Here is a 25,362-nt window from a genome sequence, read left to right as displayed (position 1 = left end):
CCACCATGGCTCACCTTCCACCCACAACCGCCATCTTCTCACCCTCGATAGCCCGCATCGCCGCCTCCACCGCCAAAGACTGGAGCTATGTTGATAGCTGGCTCGCCTCAAAATACCAGGGCCGTTCCGTCCCGCCCTTCGAGCGAAGTCCCGAGACCCTCAAAGCCCTCCTCGCCCTGGCCAATACCAACGAAGCCGCGGATGAAGAGCGTGAACTAGTCGCTCGAGCCGAGGCCGCCGCCCTCCAGGAGCTCAGCATCGCCCAAGACCGCTTCGAAACCCAGTCAGATCTCCCGACCTCGGCTACCGTCCGGGAGATGATCCTCGGCACCGTCCAGGATCACCTCACACGCGAAGGACGCACCGCGCTGAATTCGCTGGCTACCTTGTCATGTCAACTCTCCGTAGCCCACCCGGATGCCGAGAGTATTGGCCGTTCCATGATTGCTCTGCACGCCGAAGCTTCGGAGCTAGAACAAATGCGCGTTCGGGTGCACATCCTGCAAAAGCACATTGAGCGAGAGGCTGCCATGGCCAGCGAGATGCTGCGCACCTTGAAAAGTGACGACTATAAGCCCATCGCTGACCTGGCCCGGCAGAACTTGGACATGCAGAGGAGGATCAAGGCGATGGCCGCGCGCATCCCCGAACTCAAGGACCGCATGGCTTCCTTCAACCAATCTCCGGCTGCCTCCCATCCTACCATCGAGAAGGTTGCTCAAGATGAGGCCGACTTTCTTGACCTCCTTGCCCAAAAGAAGGGTCTGGATGCCGAAGTCGGCCAGTTCTCGGCTCTCCCCGATGATGTTAGGACAGCCCGGGCCGAGTTAGAGCATCTTCGCGCAGAAGTACGGGCCGTAGCACAGCACCGCGATGCCATATTCGAAGGGCTCGTTGAACGCGAAAGTCCCCGCAAAGGCCGTTGATGATTATCTTATTTCGTCTACAATACAGATACATGCAAGCTTGCGCTTGCGTATGTTGGGGGTATTTGCACAAGGATTCGCTAAAGGCCACGAGCCGTCTGCACCGGCCGTTAGCCAGGTCGCTTTCCCCTGACTGCACCTCCCAGGTTCCTAATCTGCCGCATACCCAACCCTGATCTCTTGGCCGCTGGTGGTGCAGGTGGAGGAGGGTCTTTGACAGGAACAGGTGGCCCGCTAGTGTTGCGTGCCTCTTTTGCTCCCTTTGAGTCGAGGCCTTCTCCAAGCCGCAAATCCGCGACACCGAGGCCGCCTCGGCCTTCCTCAACGTCGCCGGAGTGTCTCTGGGCTCGGCGAGCCCTTTCCTGGACGGTGCGGAACTTCTCCAGTAACTCGTTCCATCGAATGATGCTATCCTCTCTACTCTTGAGCCTATTCGGCCTGTCGTAGCTTGAGCTTGCCGTAGAAGGTGGATTACTATTGGGTTAGAGTCAGCAGTTGCCATACAACCACGCCTTGAAGTTGTCTGTGTTCTCAGGGAGAGGTACGGCCTGGTAGCACTTACACTTTGGGGGCAATGTGGAGGTACCCGATTGAACTGACTGCGTTCAAGCGATTCTTTAGGGCGGCAAAAGCCGAGGATTGGGGGAGGAGCATCAAAAGGCCGTACAGGCATTTGTACAAGTGAGGAAATTTCTCAGGCTCAAGAAGCTGCAGTCGGAGGTCTTTTAACCGTTAGCTGGAGTGACAACGTGGGCCGTTGGAAACTTACAAGTGAATACAGGAGATTCTATCAACTGCACCAGCTTGTCAATCTGGATAAGAATGTTCACCGTCATCTCCAGCTCGGCGCTGTTACCGTCCCATTAGCCCACAGTGATCGTAAGAAATCTTCGACGAACTCAAGACTCACAAAATTTGCAGAAGGTTATAAGCCTGCTCGTAAGCCTGGGCCAACAGGCAGAGGGAAAAGGTTGCGACGGCGTTGTGGCACCACGAGCGGAACAGCGCGACAAAGAAAGTTTGTCCGTCCTGTATATCGTTCGTAAGCAAAGTAATCGAAATAGGAGAACCGGGAATCTTGCCTTCGATTCCAAATTCCGAAGTCTCTTGCGCAGTTCTGACAGCTCCGGAGCAGTAATGAGGTTGTTGTTCAGATTCTGCACCATTATGCTAGCAAACTCGACATCTTCCTCCTTTTCGATACAGTCTGCGAGTGTACGGTAGATCCTCTCTGCGCTCAAGCTCACGCAAAGCTGACGGATGATCAGGTTCCCTCGTGTCTCAAGCAGTTTTCTGTCAGTAGCAAACAGCTGCAATAAGTTGACCATGAAGTTTGAAAAGTAATCGTCTTCGCTGTTGCGGGAGATCTGTGACAGCAGCTGTAGATCTTTTGTGACGACAGTTTCGGCTGGATCCGAGAGCGTCTTAAGTAAGGCAGGGAAGGTTCCGTCGTTAAAGGCGAGAACTTTCCGAGGGGCCTTCCTATGAAGCATTATCAACCACGTCAAGGCCGCAACACGAGTTGCCTCGTGGTCATTGAGGAACAACAGTGTCAAAGCGTTCACGGCTGCGGCGTAGTCCAAATCTACCTGGGGATGGTTATTTGTTAACGGTGCAACCGGCGTCGAGAGAGAACGATTGTGCCCCTGGGCTGGGGTTGGGCTCCGCATTTCGAGGTCCCGCGAACTAGAAAGGGAAGCTCGTGCACTAGATGGCCCCTCCTGTCGTTCACCAGATAATGGGATGCGTGACATGGACTGAGAGGCGCCGCCGATCTCAGGCTCGTCAGAGAGGGAGACGACATAGTCCATCAGGCCGGCATTGACGCGTGCGGCAGCTTGGCGTATGGATTCAACACCACTGGCCATAGCAGGTAGCATGTGAGCCAGGACCTTTGGAGTGAACGGTAGCACCTCTTCGGGGCAAATGTCCAAGAACTCGACTATCCATCGCAGCGATTCCAATAGAGAGTCCTCCTCTATCACACAAAGAGTCAGCTGTGGTCCACGCTGGGCTCCGGGGCGGAGTGAAATGCAAGCCTTACCAAGGGGCGAGTCCAGAGTGGCGGTCAGTATCTCGAGAATTTTCCGGTAGTTGATCTGGACATCTTGTCCTGGTACCCAGTCTTCCTCGCCGCTGCTATCATCGTCGTCGGATTGTGAGTCAACCTCATCACCCTCTTCCGGGCCGATTTGGAGACTCCCCGAATCTACCGACTCTTCGCGTTTTCGTTTTCCGCCTTCGCGCGACTTTTTGCTCTCAGCGATGCCCTTCTTGATCCTAGATATCCTCTTAATCTCGCTAAGAAACTTGTCGAGGCAGGCTCTAGTTGCAACGTGAACATCTCTATTGGGGTCACTCAGAAACCTGAGCAAGCCACCGAGGAAGTCGGGAAGAAATGTGACGAGTTCCAAGTCAGGAATAGAGTCGAGCAATGTGATCCAGCCAACTAAGAATTGGCGGGTAAAGGGGTTGATGACCCATATGCGCTCCTGGAGGAGTGGGATGAATCGGCGTAAGGAAAAGGCGGTGGGAGGAGCAGCGCGTTCTTCAAGCTCGTCCTTATCGCTAAGCTCCTGCTGGTCCAACTCTCCCTCAAGAACGGACACGTACGACGCAGCCGATTCAGAGACAATGTCCTTGATCAGTCGGTCGAGCAGTTCGGCACCGTTTTTAACGGATAACTCAGAGTCAGCTCCCAGCTGTGTTTGGTCAGGTCAGAACTCTGAGCAAAGGAGGACGCTGGGGTGGTGTATTCTTGACTTTGACGTCGAGTGTACTAACCTTGCAGAGGGCGTCGAAGATGTCGTTAAAGTATATCAAGATCTCCCCCTTGGCGACCTTGGCAATATTGTACATGGCCTCACAGGCATAGTATCTGACTCTCGCATCTTGATCGGTGAAGCATGCTAGCACTGGCGGAACGATCTTCTCGAGATAGCGGGGTAGTTCCTATGATGTCAAATCAGCCACAAAGGTCCAGGCCAAGAACAGGGGTCATAGCCAGTTCATGAAAGGTACATGTTGGCACATACGTGACCGAGGGCGATGGCAGCTGCGGCCAGGCCTATCAAGCCTCCATTTCGAGCATGGGGTTGATGCACCGCGTAGGCGAACTCATTGCAGAGTTGCTCGAGGATTGCTTGGACTCTTGGGTAGTCTCTAGTGACGACCAGCTCTCGGATGACTCGTTCGAGCCTAAAGCAAGTTTGAAATGAAAAGAGTCAGCCGCGAGTGAAGAGCATGAGATGAGATGAGATGAAGTGAGTGCGAATGAGAGCTGGGGGTGGGAAGGCGTACTCGAGTGCGCCGACCTTGCGCTTGTCATAGAGCTTATCGTTCAAAGCTCTCTGGATGCTGACTTCCATGTTTGATGGCGAGGTCGAGACAGCAACGACGGGATCATGTCCCGGAACGTTGGCGCAGGACCTTGTATGAGATGAGTCGGTGACAGTCCAAGTAAGGTAAGGTAGGTACGAATGTCGGTAGTCCGCGTTGGGTTGAAATGGTGGAGAAGGATACGGATAAGATGACAGGAGCCAATCGAGAGGCAAGCAGTAAGGTCCTGGGGTGAGCTGGGTTCACTCACAGGTCACAGTGGCAGGATCGATATGTTTAGTGGCAAGTGTTGGGGACTCGGAAGCCGTCACTGAAGAAAACCAAACAAGTTAGGAGTTGCAGATGGAGAGGATGACGAAATCTCCCAAGGTGCCGCGTTGTAGTGTGATGTCGCGATAGGCGCGCGGAAGTGAGGCTGCAGCCGGGTTAAAGAGCAAACAGAAGCAGCCGACACAAGCAAGAAGCAGGCTTTGGGACTGTGGGACGTCAAAAAAAGAGGCGGGTGCAGGCGGCAGGCGGAGGTGGTGTGGCGTCACTGGCGACCTGTGGAAGGATGAACAACTGGATGGAACCCACCCGTGGACCTCAAGCCCAGGCACTGGACGGTAAGAAAACAGGCACGCCGCACGACAGGGCACCCACTGGCACCCTCTGCCACCCTGCACAGTAAGGTACCTAAGTACCTACTCATGGGATGTACGGAGTACCTTTTTCCGTTTCCTCCAACCCAAAGCGCCTGCACCTTACTTACCTAAGGTGCCTAGGAACTTACCAAAGGTACTTCCAGATCTTCTTTCCGTGCCTTAGAACAGTTATTCTCGATACTGCCAGCCATAGCCTTTCACACCTCAGGGTAATTTAGTTCAGGTACAGATAAAAGAGTTGCGGGAAGCCGCAGCAGATTAAAGTCACGCCTGGTTGCCTTGAGGTAAGCGTGAACCTCAGCGAAGCATCGCAAGTTCACCATACCTAGCATACGGAGTACAGTACCTTGGGGGAATTACCTAGCAATCTCCAGCGACTGAGCGTGGCGTGGCTTAATATAGTGGAGACAACCAAGGTATCAGAGTATGGAGTAGGTACCTATCCTGCCACCTCAATAGAGTAAGGTACCTATTTCTAGGATTCAGGATGCCATTGCGACAATGGAACGTGGTTGACGTGAGACAACAAGTTAGGTAGCGGGGTAACTACCTACCTTACAGGACAAAGCAAGTACTACGTAAGGTAGGCAGACACCGCTCATCGTATTGGGTAAGAGACATCAACCGCCACGACTTTGATCCTTGAATCAAACTGACATCAAAGCGCCGAGGCAACTTCTTTATCTCTGGGAATCTCTACAAACTTGGAGACAGCATTGTTCCAACCCGCAATGTTCAACAGAGAATGTAATCTCGACCACGGTGAAGTACCAATCCTTGTTATCGCGTCTCTTCCCTACTTCTCCAAGAGACAAACATCTAGACTCTTTCTTTTTCAACCCCCCTCCTCGCCGCTCGCGTCTCGCTTCTGCCCCTCGCTCCTAGAGTCCCAGCAACTTCCACTTCTATGGCTTCCATTGGCCCCACCTTGTTTGCTTTGGTGTTTATGCTGGCGGCGAATACCATGTCTACTGGCTCAGTGAGTCAATGCTACCGAGCGGCTTTCGTCACCCATTCGTGGGTATCAGACCTCGGCGGTAACACGCCGCGACAAAGGCAACTGGGTATTCAACATGCTTTCGGCACCCCAGTGTAGGTACTACGAGAAGGGTAGACTCCGCGAGAGGCACGAGAGGACCGTTTGTCCTCTCGTGAACCAATGACATCCTATACCAACTGTCTGATCCTGGTACCCAAGCCAAGATCAAGGCGTTGATCTCAACCAGTCACGTTGGACGATTCTCCCCCAAAAATTCCAGTGGTTTGGGTCGGCCTGGCCAACTTCCATCTACCCCTGCCCTGCTCTTGACATTCTGCTCGCCTCTTTCCTTCCTCCATCAGTCTCATCTCTGTCTTTTAAATCACAAGTTGGCACGGCAGTATCACGCACGAAGATGAGTACTCGGAATAGAAAAAACCTATGCGTTACGATACTCCTCCATTCTGTCTGCACAAAAAAGACACCACCAAGCCCCTCACTCATCAACCTCGCCTTCCTGTTGACCGCCACCACTTGACTGGCCTCCTTGTTCGGCGTTACTCGACGAGCCTTCATTTTTAGCCTTAATAGCTTTGTCGAGCGCGGCCCTCGCTCGCTTCACAGCAGGGTCCTACTTTGTGTAAGCTGACTGGCTTTGTGAGGGTAGCTGTAGCTGAACAAGTAGCTATTCCAAACACTTACATTCGGGCCTAGGCTCGCTCTGAGTCGCTTATATGCTGCCTCATCCATTGGTGTCTTCTTCTTCTTCTTTTGTTGGTTTCGGTTTTCGTCCGGCATGGTCGAAAGCTTTGAGAGCTGTGTTTAGAAAGTCCGACAGCTGTTGATTTCCCCGTTGTTCAGTCAGGAAAGACTCGCTCGAATTGCTCGTTAGCTTCGCCAACTCATCCTCGACTATTCGTCTGGGTGACGGACTCACATATTGCTCAAAGCTGGACGACGGTCAGGGATTACGTACTGGCTGTGGTAGGACACCCAAAGAAGTTGCAGAGGTAAGGTTGACTGTGAGATCTGGAGATGCTAACAAGAGCGCTGCTGAAGATCCAAGTTCGTCTCGGGTATGATGCAGGGCATATGCAGTACCTTAAATACATTTCACGACCTGCGCCTCAACTGCCCGTTAACAAAGCATTCGAGGAACTGCATACCACCGCATGCTTGAGCTTCGACCAGCAGCTGCCTACCGCCTTTGGCTCCCCTGTTCATGTTAAAGAGCTGTTCAGGAGGTGCTGTTCAAGAGTACTTGTTCAGGAGGTGTTGTTCAAGAGTCCCTGTTCAGGATTTGCTGTTCAAGAGCTATTCAGTCCCCCCCCCCTACAGCCGTGCCCAGAAATGTGGCTGCGGGAGCCCATCAGACTGTCAGATCCAGACCAACCTTTCACCCAATCTAGAACGCCGCCCATACTCATGTCTCGAAGGAGGTGGTGATGTGGCACCGATGATTCCAAAGACCGTCTTGATTGCCGAGGATGGCCACTCTACAATACGACTACCCAGGCAGTACTTGGCCAACGGCCGTTACAAGACATACCTAATGTTGCGTCCACGTTTTTCTTCTTCTCTTGCGAGTGCTTCCGGGAGTACGGGGAGCTGGACTGGCCTCCGAAGTTGACCGTCCCGTGTCACCCCGAAGCCCGGCGTCTCGAACACCTCCTCCCCCTCCGTCCCTGTTCACCATTCGTTTGCCATCACTTGTGGTACAAGTCCCCCTTTGCTTTTTCTTTAGACCCCTCATCGACTTTCTATGAAGACTGTTCGGATACCTTTACGGCTACTTAGGTTCTGTACCACCATTTCTCGTCTCGTGGTCATTGGCCGGTTTCAAGAAGGATGGTCGGAGATGGAAGAGACCTGGGTTCGCACGCTGATCGAGGAGAGATGACAGTCCAACGCGTTAAAGGGCCTGTTGGTCTTAGCATGTTCACTTTCCATGGCACTGGGACTGTAAACTCGTCCAAGGAAACGGAGATCGGAGGGTGGACCAGGATTTCCCGCCCGGGTCGGTGTAGAAGACGGGTGCCCGCTGCTTGGCGTTATTGCTTATTCCAATGTTACGTGGTGTGTCTGCGCCGTACTCTGTACTCTGGACTTGGACCACCCCAGCTACCTTGTTGTCTCCCGGGACCCTCTGTGCCTTTCCGTATCCTCTCCCTCCCCCCTTCTCTCTTACTAGAGTTGTAGAATCCTTGTTAAAGTGGCTTGAACCGGGTTGTGTTCCGATATGGCGTAAGATCTCTCACGGCCAGCAGCCTCATCGATTCACAGATCGTGCATATTTCAGGGTCAGGACATCCGATCGGACCGTGAACCACAGATCGGAGAAAAGAGGCGTTGTCAGGTGTGCCACGGTAAGGTTGAGAGGTATGCGGGAGGGGGAGTGATGGTGGTGAAGAGAGGCTCAAAAGTGCCCTCCAGGAACAGCTAGGCCCTGCACCACGCCATGTGATTCATTTAAAGCTGGCAAGGACGAGATGATTAAACAATATGTGTCTGTCTCGCGATATGGCCCGTCAAGACCCTACGATCGCGCCTCTAAACCGTCCCGTTACTCCGTATCCCGACATGTGGGTAGTCTGCAAGCCCATGGTTGCACTGTCCCAACTTTCCAACGTTCATTGGTCCATGAGGAAACCGGGGAGCAAGGAGAGAATCCCACGCCGGTTGAAGGTGTTGGCCGACAACACTAAATTTGCTGTCTCTCCCTTTTCTCTACTACCCCTTTCCCCGCCTACAGAGGAGAAAAGGTGAAGAAAAAGAAAGAAAGCAAACCAAGAAAGTAGGCGATGGTTGGATAAGGCACAGTCAGAACCTCGGAAGTCGTCTCGAAGTCCCGAGGGAGAGAGGGGCGGCTCAAGGGGACTCGGGCGAAGAAGTACAGATCGGGCAACCCGATCATGCGGTCTGCTGCATATGTTCGTCACATCGTATGCATGCACCCTTGTTTTCACACACAGATTTCAATATAATATCAGATCGATTCGTTTTCCAGATATTGTTGTAGCCTATCTTGGCTTGGGCGCCACAGGCCACATGGTTGGTATGCACGAATGCATGTCTACTCCCCTCACCTCACCCCGTAAACCCCCCCCCCCCAGTCGCAAGTAGACACATTCACTTCCTCTCTCCGCCACGAGAGAAGTATATTGAAAAGTATATTGTGCAATTAGATGACAAACAGGGGACCAGCTTTTTGAGGTTAAGATGCGAGACCGAAACGGCCAACCGGGTTCCATCAGTGACCATGACCGCCGTTCTGGATGTGATCAGCGGCGACCTTTTGGCATTTTGCCAAGATGGCCGCCTGCCGGGACACCTCGGCCAGCCGACCTACCACGTCCTTGTTACCGTCGACAAACCCGTAAAGGGCGTACGGAATGCCCACATCGTTGCAAAAGTCCTGCACGAGCCGCTGCGTCTTGCGCAGGTTGTGGCGTGGGATGCGCGGGTACATGTGGTGGACGACCTGGAACTGCAAGCCGCCGTGGAAGAAGTCGAGCCAGGTCGGGCAGTCGACGTCCATGGTCGTCCTCAACATCTTTTGCGGGAACGACTCGTGGGGGCCGAGGTCTGCGGTGCTCATGGCGAAGTGGGAGAGCGTGATCTGGACGTGCAGCGGGGCCTGGAACATGTGGCTGATGATGACGAAGACGAAGCGGTCCCAGTTGGTGGGGATGGACTTGTACACGATGCCGTAGCCGAACCAGATCCAGAAGAAGACCTGGCCGGCCATCTCGAGCCAGCGGTGCCACCAGGCGATGCCCTTCTTTGGACCGCGGCCCATGATAAGGTGGTCCCAGGAAAGTCTGTACAGGTTGAAGCGGCCAAAGAGCATGATGGGGTAGTAGAGATACGACTGTGCCTTCAGGAACAGCTTCGCGGCGAAATCGTACTCCATTACTCGCTCGTAGTAGGTCGACGTCAAGTTACCGAGGAAACGGTGGGAGACAGCGAAGAAGGGCAGATGCTCGATATCGGGGTCATGCTCGGGAGAATTCGTAACAATGTGGTGGACGTTGTGATTCCGCTTCCACCATCCAATGGACAGCCCGCCCATAAAGTCGGCGACGAAAATGCCTATGCACGTGTCGACGTGAAAGTTATGAGTGATGCCCATATGCCCGGCATCGTGAGCGGTAAAGACGAGCTGGTGCCAGAAGCAGCCCAGACAAGCTGCGCTCGGGAAGTACCAGCCCCATCGCAGAAACGTCAGCATGCCGACGAAGAGAAGTGTATACCGTGATACCTCGATGGCATAGGCACGGTAGTCGCAGTCGTAAAGCCCCTCAGCCTTGATGCGCTTGTCGAGGAGCCTGTACTTTCGCACGATGTCCGACTGCGTCTCGTCGTCTAGGGCAGGGTACTTGTCGAGGTCGAGACGGATCTGCTTCCGCGTCTCCGAGTCGAGAAAGGCAGTACCGTCCATCTCCTTGTCGTCGTGGCCATCGTCGATTACTGACGTAGCGGAAGAGCCAGAGGTCGAGTTTGGGCTCGGCGCGGCGCCGTGTCTATGGCGGACGTGGTTCTCGGCGGTGTCAAATACGGGCGAGGCTTCTCGTGAGCTGATATCGCTGGGCGATGAGGCGCCAAAGAAGCGCAGTGCGTCGTCGTCTTCGGCAGGGTCAAACTCCGGGCCGCCCTGCTCGATGGCCCTGAACTTGCCTCCCTGGATGGGTGGCACAAAGTTCCTCCAGTGGCCCTCGATTCTTCCGATACGATACCGAGCCATCTGTGCCTTGGCTTCCGGGGAATGCAGTCTGCCGTATTGCAAGACATTAATAAGCCAATGTAAGTTCTCGTTCTCTTTCTCTTCCTCGTCCCTTTCCCAGCTCGCGACGGAGAGGATCTAGTGGGAGTTGGAAGAGGAACAGGGGTGCGCTTACACGGTGACCTCGTCGGTGGCATCTCGACCGACCATGTGCTGGATAGCCTTGTCGCCGCCGGGGTGGTATGCCAGCCACCCGTCCAGCTTGACGACGAAATCGTCAACTATTGTGACAGTTCTGCCTTGTGCGATTAAATCTTCAATCTCGCGGCGCGACATGAGCGGATACTCCCTCGTCCTCTTTGGCTGCTTCCCACCGGAAGCCGTCTCCGCGGTGGTAGCCATTGCGCTTGCGTCTCCGACACGACCGCGTTCCACGTTTTGACGTTGGAATTGGGTTTGGCTGTCGGTTACAAAGCAGCAAAAGTAAAAAGAAGCTTGGGACGGGGATTGGCTAGAGCAAGTCCTGGAACCCCAATGGGACGAACAAATTTGAGTTCTTGAAGAAGAAAGGCAGCTCCCCGAAATAAAATAATGGGAGAAGTGGTGTGCTTTAGAGGGGTGGTTGGAGGAAGGGAAGAACAGCTAATCGGAACGTGTGAAGGGATGCTGCAGCTTTGGTTCGCCGAAGCTCACCGCATCTTGTTGATCCGGCCGTCAAAGGTACATCGTACATCAAGGTATTGGACGGTACGTCCAGTGGGCGCGTACCTCAAGGTAAGCTATCAATGGTAAGTAGTAGGCCTTACACTCCCAAGCCAACAAGTCGTGTCCTTTCTAATTCAGCTAAGGAAAGCTTGAGATGCTTTTAGTGCTTCAAGACTCATCTACCTACGCGGTTCAGATACCGGTACTTGAGTGTAAGTGGGACACAGGACAGGGAGTTGACATGTTGGAGGGGCTCTGCGCGGGCTCTGCGCCGGGATCCGCGGCGAAAACCCATCCCGCTCTGTAATACCTCCACCATCTTAGGCCTAGGGCGCGCTGCACATCCATGCGCCCTTGAAATACCTTGCCGTAGCTGCGCAGGTACCTCATCTCCCACCAAGCCCACTAATCGGGTGATCGGGGGCCGCTCGAGTCCGCTGGTCGTTGCAAATATACAGCCACAGCCACATTCCTCCCAAGACAAATCGTTCGAGAAACATCGCTGAACAGTTCCACCATTGCGTGTTTCTAGTTGTCTCGGCTCACTATCTGCCTGTGCCTGCGCTTCAATTACCCCATTTCTCGTTCTTCCTAGGTAGTATAGGTATACGTGTACAGACGGTACTCTCGGCACCCTTTACTCTGGACTTTGCTGGGTAAATTGAGCAATCACATTTCACACACTTTCTCTTGAGTTGCTTTTACTTGCTCCCATTGCAATCATATGTAACGTTTTGTCCTCTCTCTTTTTTCTTCTTCTTTTCTATGGAGCGCTCTCATCGAAATACCAGATCGAACTAGCCTCATCACGGACTACTATCGGCCGTGTGGGGCCGGACGGCCCGGTTGTCCGATTATTGGCCACGGAAAACCGTCGGACCAGACACAGCCAGTTGTCTGCCTACCTACCTTAGGAACTCTGTGCTACGAGGCTCACATAAATATCCATGAGCACTAATGAGAAGCTGCACGTATTTGTCGACAGGAAGTGCCCATTTCACCTGGGTAAGAATAGTTGAGCTTGGTTTTTGGTCCTATCGTAGATCATGGAAGAACCTCGAAGATACCGACATGCACGCATGGCCTAGAGATGCAACTAGGCAATAGCTCATTCCAAAAAAATTTGTTTTGTAATGTATATTACATGAATGTTTTGATAATCGTCATTTCAGCCAAAAAGAATCCATATGTATCCGCCTCGTCCTTGGCTTGCCCGCAGCCCAGCAGAAACAAACGACCGTCTCACTTCCTCCTCTAGCAGTTCTTCTGCTTATTTTCCAGATGCCGAGTACAGAGCTCCAATGCCCCAGTACTGCTCCGCATTGAAGGTCGCTGCCTCGGCGTGCTTCCAGAGGTCGTTGAAGGCAGAGAAGAGAATAACATCACCTGGATGGCTTGCGTATGCCTTCTTGATTGAGTCAACAGCCAACTTCTGCTCACTGAGACCTGGAACAGCGGCACCATTGGCATTTCCCTTCCATGGCCATCCCGTCTCCGTGCAGACAACGCGCTTGCTTCGGTCAGAGAGCTTGGCCTGGACCTGAGCAACCGTGCTAGTGATGAACGAGCCAGCGTCCTTCGCCGCCGTGTTGCTGTCGAAGAAGGGGTGAATGTTCATCGCGCAGTAGTCAGAAGCATCGCAAAGAGAAGGGTTGGCAAGGACCGCCACAAAGGTATCAACAGTGACGACCGGGCCGTTGTAGCCGTTAGCGCGGAGAAGCTGGCGTGTCTGGGTGATGGCTGTGACCATTTGCTGCGCTGTGGCCTTGCCATTGTTGACCAATTCGTTGCCGACACTGACAGTATCGATCAAAGACCAGTCGCCGTTGGCTGCCGTGATAATGGATGCGACCTGGGTAGAGATCGAGCTGATGTCAAAAATGCCCAAGAAGAGTTTGAGACCAGCCTTCTTGGCCGCGGGAAGGGCGTTCGCGATCTGATTGCAGTCGGTACCGTAGGTGCGCACTACCGAGTACTTTCCCTTGAGCTCCGTAAAGTCGGCGTCGATCTCAGTAGCTGTTTTACACAGTCCCGCTGCCGTGTAAGGTGCATAGGCGATTCCGTAAAGAGTCGAGTTCGTAGTAAGGGAGGAAGAAGGTGTGGGCGTAGAGGATGATGTTGAAGAAGCGGAGAGAAGAGTGGTCGTCGAGGCGATCAACGAAGAAGACGAGCCTAGGATGTCGCTAGTGAGGTCTCGCGATGAGGTTACGCGGGTAGCCAATTCCTCGGACCGGGTTTTGAGCTCTACAGGCTTCGAGGGGCGCTTGGGTGATTGCGTCGCCGGCACGAAGCGGACAGTTTCGACGGTCGTTTCCAAAGGGGTGCCCTCTTCGTCGACATAAACAACGACTTGAGGGGCCTCAGTAGCCTCGTTGAGCGTAGAATCGGTGACAAGGATCTTCTCAGGACGAATGATTGCTCCTCTGGCGTCTCTAGTACCTGTAATTAAATGTTAGATATGCTCTTGAACATCATGGCAACGGACAAGCCTGGCTCACCTTTGGGATGAGCAGCCGAGAGCCCCAGCAAGACAGCGACTGCCAGTGTTGACGAAAGACCGGCTGACTTCATTTTCGTTTTGCGACTTTAATAGCTTGGTGGCGCGTGATGATTGGGCCCGAGGTAGGCAAAGTAATGATACCAGAGAATGTGGTGATGTAAGCGCCCGTGGTTTTAGGCTTCGGCTGAGGTTGAAATTCGCTGGAACAGGATTGTTCAAAGTTGGGGTCTGTAGCGACAGAATCGTGAGTTAAACAGGTTTGGAATCAGGGTTGAACGAGAGAGAAGAATAGTAGGGTCAGAAAACGAGTGACTACAACGAAAGCATCAACATCAGCAGGAAAGGAACGAATCGCTGTCGATACAGCTTTGCACTACACAAAGCCAACGGCGACGGGCAATAGTATAGGACGAGGGAACGAAGACAAGAAGATGAAGAGACGAGAAATGCGAAAAGAGGCAGAAAGGGGGTCATGGTGTAGTCAAGTAGCCTAGTCCTCCAACCCCGCGGGGGGATGCCCATGGTGCCTGGCTGTGACTTCTCACGGCTCAATCATTTGACTGAGATGTTCGGCAGGGGCTTGCTGTCTCGAGCCAAGAGTAACAGGAACGGGGTAAGATGAGGTACGGAGAACAATTGAGTAGGAGATGGGACGGGAAGGGAGTAACGAACGGAAGGGAGAGACAGCGCCACCGGAGGCAGGAATGTTGGTTCCCACTTGTAACAAGCAACACATTGCACTGGGGGAAAGAGCCAGCTTGTATCCGAGGAGCCGAGGAACCCCTCCCGAGGAATGTAAAATCAACAAGAATTTTATGTAGATTTCTTAACTCACTTCCGAAAATGGGTTCTGTAGCTCGAGGTGTTGTTGATTTGCAGCGTGTTGGTCACACTTTGTTCTCAATATCTAGAGATAATGATGAACAAACGTAGAGCCGTTGGGAATGTTGAGTGCCTAGTTCTCGATGCCGTCGTCGAGTTCGGACGATCTGAGTTCGATTGCTCCGAGTAAGTACAGTCAAGAGCGCAATACTCGACAATTCTAATAGGTAAAGTGGTAGGAAGCGTTGCTCTTCGATTGCCAGGTAGGATCGGATGCTGCAACAGAAGGAATGTTGTTTCTACTCAAAAAGTATAAGGAAAGTGATGAGAGGCAATCAAGATAGTCGTCTCAGACGGTTCAATGAATGTGTAAAGATCTCGAAAGCCCAAAAGATGAAAAGCAACGACATTGAGGCATCTTATAGAGCTCACCGTATGATCAGAATACATTGTACCCTGAAGCCAGGTCACACAGATGGCTTAGAGCCTGCCACTATCTTCCTCATCCAGCCTCTGAGGAAGACAACGACGACAACATAGCCTAGGTACTGGGGAGGCGTCCTCCTTGAGCCCTCATCGGCGCCGTACAGGTAATCAATTGCGGCGCCCGGCCATCGAGAGGTGACCGGTCTCTAAACGCCAACTTCACACGGGTGCCCGATCCAAGTGCCTGGTAGCGCAATGGATATCCCGATTTGTACCTAGTAAAAAGACCTTGACGCGTGTTCGAAAGAAGACTCGTCACTCCACCGACTTCAAGGCGGGGGGCTTGTTCTAAATCCCTTGTTAGCAATCGGAAAAGGGCAAAAAGCGGACGGTAGAGCACGTCTAAGAGAGAAGTCCGCTGGTCTAGAACACTTGCAGAACCCGAAGCCGCGAAACCTTCAGTTTTTTTTTTTTCAACCTTGACCGAATGGAGAGGGGAAAAGAGAGGAAACTTTCCGAAAGAGTCTGGACCTACGGGCTCCGTCGACAAAGGTGGAGGGCGGCATAATGCCGAGTTGCTGGGGCTGTTTGACCGTCCACCCGATGCCGAATCCGGGGCCGAGCTGACGGCGGGAAGTGGGTGGTGGCTGGCGGTACGGTCTTTGTGTTTGCTACCATCACTCTCATATCCCCTTTGGCAAACCTTTTCCAGTCTTTGTCTAGCGTTGCGAACTCTCTCTCGCATAGCTCCGCACCCTGATTGTTACAAATTCCTGTACGACAGGAGATGTCCGAAATGAAAATAACGACTGCCGTTTCAGTCTCTATGATTAATTAGTATGTATATGTTTGTCATTACAAGTGAGTCCGCGAACTCTCTAGGGTATCCGAGTCCCCAGCCGCCGTGCTCTCGATCTCGGCATCGTTTATGTTCGACACAAGCCCAAGTACACATATGAAAACGACAACCGCATAAAGTCATCCACTATAGTGCATGCCGTAAAGTCATTCCAAGCAGAGTGGGAGTCGAGTACGCTATGATGACTTGGAGCTCGACTTCCGGGTCATGACCTTCGTGATGGCGTGTCGGATGGTAACACCTGCTTTCTCGATATCCTTCCTTGGCAAGCCTGTAGTCAGGCATACCTTGAGCGCTGGCTGGATCTGCCAACTGTCGTCCTTCGGGTTCAGGTCGTTGGCAATGGGCATGCTCTTGAGGCGCGTAATGAGAACTCCGTTGGCAAGGGCCTTGATGGGCAAGCCACGGTTAGCACCTTTCTTCTTCCGAAAGCTCATATGTCAATGACTTACCTCATCAACACAGTCTTGTAGTAGCCTTTCTTGGTCCTCTCGTGTAAGCTTGCGTGCAGCGACAACCTCGGCCTTAAGCACCAGCAGCATGATGGGGTTCTCAGGCGAGCTGGTGCAGACGACCCAGTCACTGCGAGGATCCAGCTGTGCCCTCATGGCCTTGGTGTTCTCACGGCACTGGGTGAGGATGTCCGGGTTAGATTGCAAAACGCTGAGAGTCTCGCTGGCCGTGACCGCAAGCATGGCTGGCAGTGCAGCTGAGAAGGTGTAAGAAGCTGCCGTGAGACGCTGGTGCTCAACAACATCCTTGGCACCAGCGCAGAAACCGCCACCAGCGCAAAGAGGGCCGGCGAGGGAGCCAGCGATCATGTCTACCTGAGAGGGGTCGACGTTCTGCGCTTCCGTAAGACCGCGACCGGTTCGGCCGAGGACGCCAAAAGACCAAGTTTCGTCGAGGATGATACGGAATCTGTACTTTTCCTTCAATTCAACCTGCATGCATTGTCAGCCAACATTGGTCACCTGTCGGGTGGCGGAAGTAGCGCCATTACGAGCTACTCACAAGTCTGGGCAAGTCTGCGCTGTCTCCCGTGATCTCGAACAAGCCTTCCGAGACGATGAATCTTCTCGTCAACTTCTTGCCCTTCTGGTCCTTGACCACTTTCCGGATAACTCGCTCGAGGTCGTCCATATCGCCGTGGTTGTACCACTTGATGGTGCTTCGGGACGCCTCCATACCCTTACGAATGGAGTAGTTGACGGCGCGGTCAGCGACAATGATGTCTCCGCGCTTGCAGAAGGCGGGGATGACACTCGAGATAGTAGAGAAGGCTTGGGCATAAACAATGCAGGCTTCGGTACCAAGATAGGCGGCGATGTCTGCTTCAGTCTTCATGTGCACGTCCTGAGTCCCGTAGAATTGGGGGGGGCCGCATGGGCCCACGCCGTAGGTGCGCAGCGTCTGGATGGCCTTGTCCTTGATCTGTTCGTTGGCATTGAAGTTATAGAAGTTGTATGAAGCGAGGTTCGTGACAGTGCGTCCGTTTGCGAGCTTGGTCTTGGGGCCGGTCGGTCTGCACAATATTAGTCAAGTGGTCTCTGGCGAAGGATCGTTGACGGGAAAGGGGGATCGGTCGTACCCAACAATCACAGGCAACCTTTCGGCCTCGATCTCCTCGAGAGCAGTTTGAGGAGCCACAAGCGGCTCCGGGGTCCAGTCTTCTACCAACTCGTCGATTTCCTAGCCAGCAGTGTCAGTGAAAGGCCCGGGGCTTCAGAGTTCAGAGTCAAGAGAGTATAGGGCAGGGGGTCGGAGTCAACGTACATCGTCGCGGAGTTTGATGAAATTCTGCTTCTGGGTTGAATAGGAGGGCGACAAGAGGTAGCGGACAAAGAAGATGAAGAGAACTAGCTCAATGCCTGAACGGATGGGATCGTTCTGGTAGCTCGACTGAATGTAACGAATTAGAACGGCTGATCCAGGAACTTTTTGAAAGGCCTCGGAGGCCTCGTGCAGCCAGGCAATCAGCTTCGTTTGGGCCTCGCCTGCGTCCATGATGGCTTTGACGGAAATGCAGAGTAAGGACAATGCAATTCGACCGCAGTGGTTGACTGTGAGAGACGAAGAGATGCGGGAGGCGAGTCGACAATTTGATGTGTTGTATCTGCAGAGTGGGTAAAGTTGTGAGGGTAGTCGCGGCCGAAGAATCCGGACCTGATGGTAGGAGGGAAATGAGGATTACGGGATGGTGCGTTGGACCGTCGGCCAATCCTGGTGCGATGGATGCCCGGGTGCTTTGCGCTCGCTACCTTGAGGTATCCGTACAGAGAGCCCTGGATTGACAGGTACAGAACCAAGGTGCTGCAGTCAAAGAAGCGCAAGACACACGATGATGGAGACTTTCTTTCCGGGCAGTGGAGAGGTAGCAAGGAATTATCAAGGCGCCTTGATGAGGGAACCAGAGGCAAGAAATCGGCCAAGTCACAAGTGCGCTCAGGTCGTGAAAATGCGCCAAAGTGACAGCACCTCCGACGCGGTTTTTTCCCCGAGCGCGCCCCCTGGCAGTCGATCCTTCCATGTCCTTTCAGGTAAGTTCTGATTGGCCTACAGGGTTCTCTGCCCCTGAGTGCCTGTCCTGTGCTTTCGGATACTTGAATACGTCCCTCTTAAGTGCTAGGTACTCGATATTGCATATTCATATAATACACCCTCTGTCAAGCACACTCCGTCACTCACGGCACCTTATCTCACTTAACATCAACCCATGGAAGGTTTCCGAGGACAAATGCTGTCATCCCTTCCTCGATGAATGGCAGGATTACTCTCATTCGCAACTACTTCTCTCGCCATAGTGAGAGGACTAGCCTTAAGATATCCACAGAGCCGAGCCCGCCCCTTGAACTTAACATCTGGACCTTATCAACGAAGCTACGCACATCTCATGCCATGGTTCATGGATTACGGTGGCCCCGTCACCAAACTCAAGTCACTTCAGACCTTTGCACATTACGAATTGATAGGTAACCTTGTAAGTGAACAAAATGGGACTTGATTATACACCCGTCTAAGGTAGTCTCACTCTTGGCCTTTGGTGATATATGTAGTCTGCAGGCCGTCACAGCCGTGATTCCATGCCAGCCATGTTTTCCCGCCCGTACAAAAAGAGAAATGAATAGGTAGCAGTCGGAAAAGACACAATACACGCCTGATAATGGACATTAAAAACCTGCCGCCGGAGTCTGGGCTGTTCCATCCTTCCTCGGAAACATCCCGAGACCGCTTGTGGAACGACGACTCTCTCTCTCTACCACCCCCAAATGCGTCTTATGATACAACTCGTACAATTAGAAAAGGCGCACTCTCTCCGAGTTGCTGGTCTTGGATGCCTTTGCCGACGATGAAGTCATCGTGAGGTAGGCTCCCGAGTAGTCTGCCGCTCCGGTACCAGTCTCAGTCTCTCCTAGCGTGTTGTCGTTGTTGAGGCTGGTAGGTTGGATCAGGGCCAGGTCCGTCGAGTCCAGAGACTTGAAGATGCTCATAGGGATCATGTCACCAGCGACGGCAGGGCCGATCATGAGAGCCATGAAGAGAATGAACATGGTGAAGTAGAGGATGGCATAGCGGAACACACGCTTGCGTCTCAACTTGGACTGCTTCATCGAGTAGATTGGCGGGCGGATTTGGCGACTATTGATAGTTTGTTAGCAACGGTGCAAGAAAGGATCGGGGGAAGAGTGATAAGGAGTACATACCCAGGACGAAGCCAGAAGAGCATCATGGAGTGCAGCATGTCAATCTTGGGAACAAGAATGACCGGAAGCATGATGAAGAGGAGGAAGTGACCCAAAACAAAGTCGGCCGCGAACATGCTCAACTCCGTGATCTTGCAGAGGAATTCACGGGCGGGCTGGGAGATCGTGTGCCATCCCATAGAGTACCACTTGCCGGTCCAGAATGCAATGTTCGCCGCGTCCGTCTTCATCTCACGCGTCAAGGTGAGCGAGATAATCAGTTTGAAGATGAAACGTTGGATTGCGACCACGGCGATCATGCCAAGCATAGTTCGGGCGAAATCGAAAGACTCAAGCAGGAACATGACCTCGAAGAAGACAAGCAACATGACCACAGCAACGCCGTGGGCAATCGCCGCAAGGACACTACCGAACTTCTTGCAGCACATGCTCAGGAGGGGACCCATGAAGCAGGCCATGAAGAAGAACATCATCAACGCGCCAGCGTTGACTGCAATAGGGGCCAGTGCGATAACTCCGACTCTGATCAGAGAGTTGGTGCGCTTGATCTCCGAAGATGAGGCATTGGGGTTATTGGTAGCAGAGACACCGGTCTGGGCGTTGATGTACAGGTACGGAATGACGGTGACGACCACGAGAAGGAGAGGGGTAAGAATCTCGCCCCAGAACATGTTGGTGATGGCCGCACGGGAAACGTCGGATGACATCTTGGCAGATGGGTCGCCAAGAGCCTTGCGTTTGTAACCTGTAATACGGGTACGAGACAGACGGCAGAAGGCGATCCAGGAAGATGCGTGGGAGCGAGAGTTACCACGGGACAACCATCTCAAGAAGTCGCGGTAGTCGATGAAGAAATCGCTCCAAGCGAACTGATGCGGGTTATACAGGAAGGGCGAGATAACCAGGGCGAGGAGGGAGATCCAGAAGTAAACGAGTGCGGCTTGCCAGATGGTGACGGTGGCGAAGAGAAGCATCATCAGGAGACGGGACCCGAAGTAGATCGAAGGACCGGCAAAACGGGAGTACAAGACACCGAAGGGGATGCGAGCAGTCGCAAAGCCACGACCAGTACCAATGTACCGGGCACCGCCAAACGAGAGATCCTGCTGTACCGAATTTGCGTAAATCTGGCAAACGAAGACCTCGAAGAACGGCGAGAGCGAAGAGAACTGCTTGCCAAGACGCTTGGTGGCACGCCAGAAACCTCTCTCAGTCAACTCTTGTACGACCAGCGGCACGAAGGCCAACAGCAACACAAAGATAATGGAGAGAATGCAGCGGTACACCCAATCCATGAGAGCATCGGTGTTCTGGCAACCAGTCGGGAAGAGAGGATCAGTGATAGGAACGTCGCGGTTGTAGTCGCAAGCCTTGGTTTCTTTCCGGAGGGCGCCCAAGCTGAGCAAGCAGATCATGAACATCTGGACGGACAACATAATAAACATGTTGTTGAGATGGAAACCGGGATGGGCGTAGTAGAAAGAGAGGAAACGGTCCAAAGGCAACTGAGTTCCGAGGTAGTAGTACTCGCGAGAAAGCATCTGCTCACCCATGCCAGTTCCAATCTTGGTGGTGAAGTTCAGAATTGAGCCGAAACCCAAATCACGACCCTTACCACACTGGTAGTACTCGCAGTGCTTGATTCTGCCACCTCGCAAGAGGGCGTTCATTCCGGCGTAAATATCCTCGTTGAGATGCAAACCCTTCTGGGCCTTCGAAACACCACCACGAGTCGTCATGAAGATACCATTGAGGAAATCTGGGTGACCGTAATGAAGCTTGCCTCCGATTTGAGCGAGGGTACGGGCGAAAAGGGTACCGAATGTCTGTTCCTTTCCAGCAGCGACGTCACCAAGAATACCAATGTTCTCGGAGAAAATGTACTCGCGAGCACCAAGAATAGCGACAGGGTTGGTCATCTTGCTCTTAACACCAGGAGTGTAGGGGCTGACATTATCAGTCTTCATCTCCTCGAATTCTGCGAGCACAGATCGGATCTTGAGGCACTCCTCGAGGTAGTTGTCCTGGTTGGCGTCGATAAGCTGGATGTATTCTCCGCGGTAGAAGATAAGCGAGTGGTTCTGGTTGTCGGATTTGCCGTCTCCCAAGATGGGGTTACCGGAAAGTTGGATGCGGAACTTGGGCTTGCGCATGCCGTTTTCCATGATCTCCGAGTGACCGTCGATGAGGGCAGAGTACAGACGAGGCTCGTCGCCCTCAGCCAGAGGAGGCTCCTCGTCGAGGTAGGCAATCTGAAGATCGGGGTAGGCGCGAAGCAGGAACTCGGCATTTTCCATCTCTTCTTTCTTGAACTTGGCGTAACGCTGCATGGAAACACAGAGCTTGAACTTGCGGCGGGCCATGCGCTCGAGCTCACGCTCGAGCTTGTCGGAGTTTCCACCAAACATTTGGACAACCTCTGGGTTTTCCACGCGATACAAAAGCTTGATAGCTCTACTATAATTCATGAAGCCAGAAATCGTGCGATACAAGGTCTGGAAGCGAAGAGATGCCCAGATACGGGTTCTGAGAGTGTACTCGGGGGCGGAAGATTTGAAACCAATGCAGTAGAAGGGCAAGTCGTCGATCTTGCTCTTGGCGGTGTCCTTTTCGTTCTTCTCGTTTGTGTTGCCGTCGCCATTGAATTGCGAGGTTTCATCAGCCAGAATCTTTGTGTCCTTGACGAAGCAGTCCCATTCGTGCGGATGAAGCTGCTTGAGGTACTCGAGCAGTGTGACGCGAGAGTAGGGCTCATCCTCGCGAATAATCTCGCGCAGAGAGAGCAGAATCTTTTCGCTGTAATGGGGAATGAGAACGGTGAAGGTCGGCATGTTGTCGACTGGCACAGGCTCCGGGATGGGAGTCGACAACGATTGAGCGAAGAAAGAAAGACGTCTCTCGGCTTCGCTGTCGGTAGGGAAGAACTCTGTCTTGAACGAGTGATCTTCCTGAGAAACGAAGAAGGTAGGCGCTCTCAACGTTCTCTTACCCTCTTGCTCAGAAGGAACCTGGTGGTAGAGAAGCTTCTGCACGTGGTCGATGGCCAACAGATGTTCTCTGTACATGGAGATGACGATGGCGTTCCACACCTGAGAGATGAGCACCTTTGGCTTGTACTTGATTTCCATGTCGCCAGTAGCAAGAATCTTGGAGTAGATACGCTTGGGCAAGCGAGAGAAAATGTTTCTCCAAGGTGTCCAGATGGAGGAACCAATGTAGAAGGATCGGGCAATGGAGAAAATCGCATTGACCAAGACATACCACAAGTACGTGTCAAGGAAGAAGAAGATCAAATCGGTGAAGGCCATCAGAGCCAGAAGAACGTACGGCTGCTTCTTGCACAGAACATCTCCAATGATCTTGTCGCCAAGACAATCGATTTGCATGATGGTGAGGTATCGAATAGGATCCCTGAAGGACAAGGTCAGGTAGACGTAGGATTCTCCGAATTTGGCACCGAAGACGGCGACCCATAGGAAGTAGGACATGGCCATGTCGTTGCCCTTCAAGCGTGGGTAGCTTGCGGTGAATGTCTGACTGGCAACGTACTTGCGCGAGTTCTTGGTCAGGTAGCTTCCGAAGAGGCCGCCGAGCGGCATAACCGAGAAGAAGATGAAGGTGAGGATTGCAATGATGAACTGCACAATGGCGAGGATCTTAGCAATCTGCTCATTGGGGTTCGGAAGCACAAAGACATAGACGAAGGGCGCGACATTGATGACCAGAATGAAGATCAAGAATAAGAGACGCTTGGTCAAGTGCTGCGCGCCAGCCCATTTGCGAGGCACGTACGCCCACTCGGCCAGGGTAGCCAAAACCTGAATGAGCGCGGCGATCGTGCCACCGAATCCAACAATAGAGAAATTCTGGGCCGTCGACGGCTGCTGGTTGGCTTGTTGCTCGTACGAAGGACCAACGACCAAACTGGGAGAGTTGTATGCAGTGTAGAACCAGAACATGGTCAAGTGAATGATCCAAATGCGGTTGAAGTTAACAAGCAAATGGAACCATGATCGAGTCTCCTTGTACGTCTTGAAGAAGCACTTCTTCCAGTTGATGTCCTTGAACTTGAGGTAGCGCTCGGCAGGAGGAACGTCGACCAACTTGGACTTGTCCTCAAGGACGATCTTCTCGATTCCCTCGGGGTACCAGAAAAGCTGGTTGCAGTCGTCGTATCCGATAACCTTGTCGTGATCACGCTCACGTCGCACGTAGACGCCATCGGAGATTTCGTATCCCTGGTCTCTGCAGTACTGGTAGAGGGGTGTAATGACGTTGTTGAGGAAAGTGAACTCCTCCACAGGCTCCACCAGGTTCTGGCATGCGGGAGTGTTGAGGTAGTCGTCGGCACACTTGAAGATGAAGCACAAGCACTCGGGCATGAAGCGAACCTGGTTGGCTTCACCCCAGCAGAGCAGGTACAAAGCAAGCTGGCGAACGCGGTCATGCTGAGACATGCGGTTCATGCGCGTCTTCCAGCGGTACTCGGCAGCTTCGAGAGAGTTGTCGCCCTCGAGATCGTCCAGAGCCTCGGCCTCGTTCTCGGCTTCACCCTTCTTCTTCTTCTTGTTCTTGGCCTTGCGGCGCAGCCCCTTGCCCTTCATATTGGCGAAGCCGACTGCGTCATCCAGGTCCAAGTGGGCGGCGAAGTACCACTTGCGGTAGTTGGCGTTGTCTCCACCAATGTAATCGGCATGGAGAGACAGCAGAGCCTGATTAGGGGTCATGCGGGAAGCTCTAGAGTCCAAAAGAATCATGAAGTGGTCGTACATGTTGCGCATGCTGTCCCGCTGGAATCCGAACTTGGCACAAAGATCGAGAAAAATGTCCTCAATCTCCTCCTTGGACAGGGGGATTTGAGCATCGGCGCTCCAAGCAGGGTACGGCTCGCGAGAAGCAGCCGACATCATGTTGGCGTAGTCCATGCCGTAGTTGGGAGTCGAAGCCCCGGAAGAGCGGTTACCACCATAGGAGATCTGAGAGGAGGGGGGTCTGAATCCACGAGCACCGCCCTGATCATAGCTGTTGTAACGTTCGTCGCCGCGGCCGTAGTAGTCCATATCGGCAGCGCGAGCCATGTCGGATCTCATGGTGAAGTCGCTGAAGGTCTCGGAGTCTTCCTCGGAGCCCTGATGGCGTTGCCCACCAGCGTGTCCCTGGTTGTAGTCCTGGTCGTAGTAGCCATTGGGGTTGTTGTTGTTATTGTCATAGTAGCCGTCCTGGTACTGCTCGTTGTTGTCGTAGTATCCACCATCCTGGTGGTAGGCATTGTTCGGGTCGGCATTGTAGTAGCCCCTGGAGAGTATGGTTAGCCCAATCCTTCAATTGGAGTCAGCGACAACGAAGAACATACGACTCATCGTAGTAGCCATCACCACCCTGCTGGGGGTGACCACCGTGGGCGTCGTAAGCACCATGCTGATCATAGTACTGCTGATCGTCCTGGTAGTAGGAATCGGTCTGTTGAGTTCCGTTTCCTCCATGGCCGCGACCCTGTTGTTGGCCGTAGCCGTCGTCGTAGTCCTGGTGGCCTCCGCCACCAGCACCACCGGCTGGATATCCCGACATTCTGAAAATCGATTATCTAACAGAACATAAGAGTCAGTACGGATGGGTCGATACTATTGCAAGCCACATCCATTGGTAGGCGGGGCTGTGAAGAGAGAGCAGAAGGGTGTTGGGGAAGAGGAGAGGGAGGTTGGTTCACTAACCGTCCAAAAGTCATCAGGGAGGAT

General features: G+C 53.1%; 8 protein-coding genes across 8 annotated transcripts; 3 read left to right on the top strand and 5 right to left on the bottom strand.

Annotated features, from left to right (window-relative positions):
* Positions 1-5: 5 nt before the first annotated feature.
* On the top strand, positions 6-926 carry BDP81DRAFT_459878 (uncharacterized protein; the record flags this gene model as incomplete). Its single annotated transcript, XM_060593590.1, has 1 exon — positions 6-926. The coding sequence occupies one exon, from the start codon at positions 6-8 to the stop codon at positions 924-926; it is 921 nt and encodes a 306-aa protein (XP_060446731.1).
* Positions 927-1,036: 110 nt separating this feature from the next.
* On the bottom strand, positions 1,037-4,294 carry BDP81DRAFT_459877 (vacuolar protein 14 C-terminal Fig4p binding-domain-containing protein; the record flags this gene model as incomplete). The annotated part of the gene is made up of 9 exons (XM_060593589.1): positions 1,037-1,400; positions 1,489-1,648; positions 1,696-1,775; positions 1,837-1,955; positions 2,009-2,904; positions 2,971-3,628; positions 3,711-3,878; positions 3,962-4,124; positions 4,227-4,294. The coding sequence occupies 9 exons, from the start codon at positions 4,292-4,294 to the stop codon at positions 1,037-1,039; spliced, it is 2,676 nt and encodes an 891-aa protein (XP_060446730.1).
* A 3,605-nt stretch (positions 4,295-7,899) lies between these two features.
* BDP81DRAFT_202189 (uncharacterized protein) lies at positions 7,900-8,402 on the top strand. The gene has a single exon (XM_060582553.1). It carries the CDS (start codon positions 7,955-7,957, stop codon positions 8,285-8,287), a length of 333 nt encoding a protein of 110 aa, XP_060446729.1. The 5' UTR covers positions 7,900-7,954; the 3' UTR covers positions 8,288-8,402.
* Positions 8,403-8,995: 593 nt separating this feature from the next.
* Positions 8,996-10,809, bottom strand: BDP81DRAFT_424215 (fatty acid desaturase). The gene is made up of 2 exons (XM_060590126.1): positions 10,788-10,809; positions 8,996-10,682 (listed from the first exon to the last, which is right to left on the bottom strand). The coding sequence occupies exon 2, from the start codon at positions 10,630-10,632 to the stop codon at positions 9,139-9,141; it is 1,494 nt and encodes a 497-aa protein (XP_060446728.1). The 5' UTR covers positions 10,633-10,682; positions 10,788-10,809; the 3' UTR covers positions 8,996-9,138.
* Positions 10,810-12,586: 1,777 nt separating this feature from the next.
* On the bottom strand, positions 12,587-13,887 carry BDP81DRAFT_316121 (cell wall glucanase; the record flags this gene model as incomplete). The annotated part of the gene is made up of 2 exons (XM_060584144.1): positions 12,587-13,755; positions 13,815-13,887. 2 exons carry the CDS (start codon positions 13,885-13,887, stop codon positions 12,587-12,589), a joined length of 1,242 nt encoding a protein of 413 aa, XP_060446727.1.
* Positions 13,888-15,755: 1,868 nt separating this feature from the next.
* BDP81DRAFT_424210 (aminotransferase class I and II) lies at positions 15,756-18,402 on the bottom strand. Its single transcript, XM_060590125.1, has 5 exons — positions 17,700-18,402; positions 17,515-17,615; positions 16,938-17,448; positions 16,376-16,867; positions 15,756-16,312 (listed from the first exon to the last, which is right to left on the bottom strand). The coding sequence occupies exons 1-5, from the start codon at positions 17,928-17,930 to the stop codon at positions 16,100-16,102; spliced, it is 1,548 nt and encodes a 515-aa protein (XP_060446726.1). The 5' UTR covers positions 17,931-18,402; the 3' UTR covers positions 15,756-16,099.
* Positions 18,403-18,661: 259 nt separating this feature from the next.
* Positions 18,662-18,964, top strand: BDP81DRAFT_424209 (uncharacterized protein). Its single transcript, XM_060590124.1, has one exon. The coding sequence runs from the start codon at positions 18,685-18,687 to the stop codon at positions 18,925-18,927; it is 243 nt and encodes an 80-aa protein (XP_060446725.1). The 5' UTR covers positions 18,662-18,684; the 3' UTR covers positions 18,928-18,964.
* A 255-nt stretch (positions 18,965-19,219) lies between these two features.
* Positions 19,220-25,195, bottom strand: BDP81DRAFT_392746 (1,3-beta-glucan synthase component FKS1; the record flags this gene model as incomplete). The annotated part of the gene is made up of 3 exons (XM_060587744.1): positions 19,220-19,562; positions 19,628-24,922; positions 24,981-25,195. The coding sequence occupies 3 exons, from the start codon at positions 25,193-25,195 to the stop codon at positions 19,220-19,222; spliced, it is 5,853 nt and encodes a 1,950-aa protein (XP_060446724.1).
* Between the last annotated feature and the right edge of the window lie 167 nt (positions 25,196-25,362).

Source organism: Colletotrichum phormii (genome assembly GCF_030913505.1).
Source record: "Colletotrichum phormii strain CBS 102054 chromosome Unknown BDP81scaffold_7, whole genome shotgun sequence".
Taxonomy (NCBI): Eukaryota; Fungi; Ascomycota; class Sordariomycetes; order Glomerellales; family Glomerellaceae; genus Colletotrichum; species Colletotrichum phormii.
This window is presented reverse-complemented; position numbering and strand designations above follow the sequence as displayed.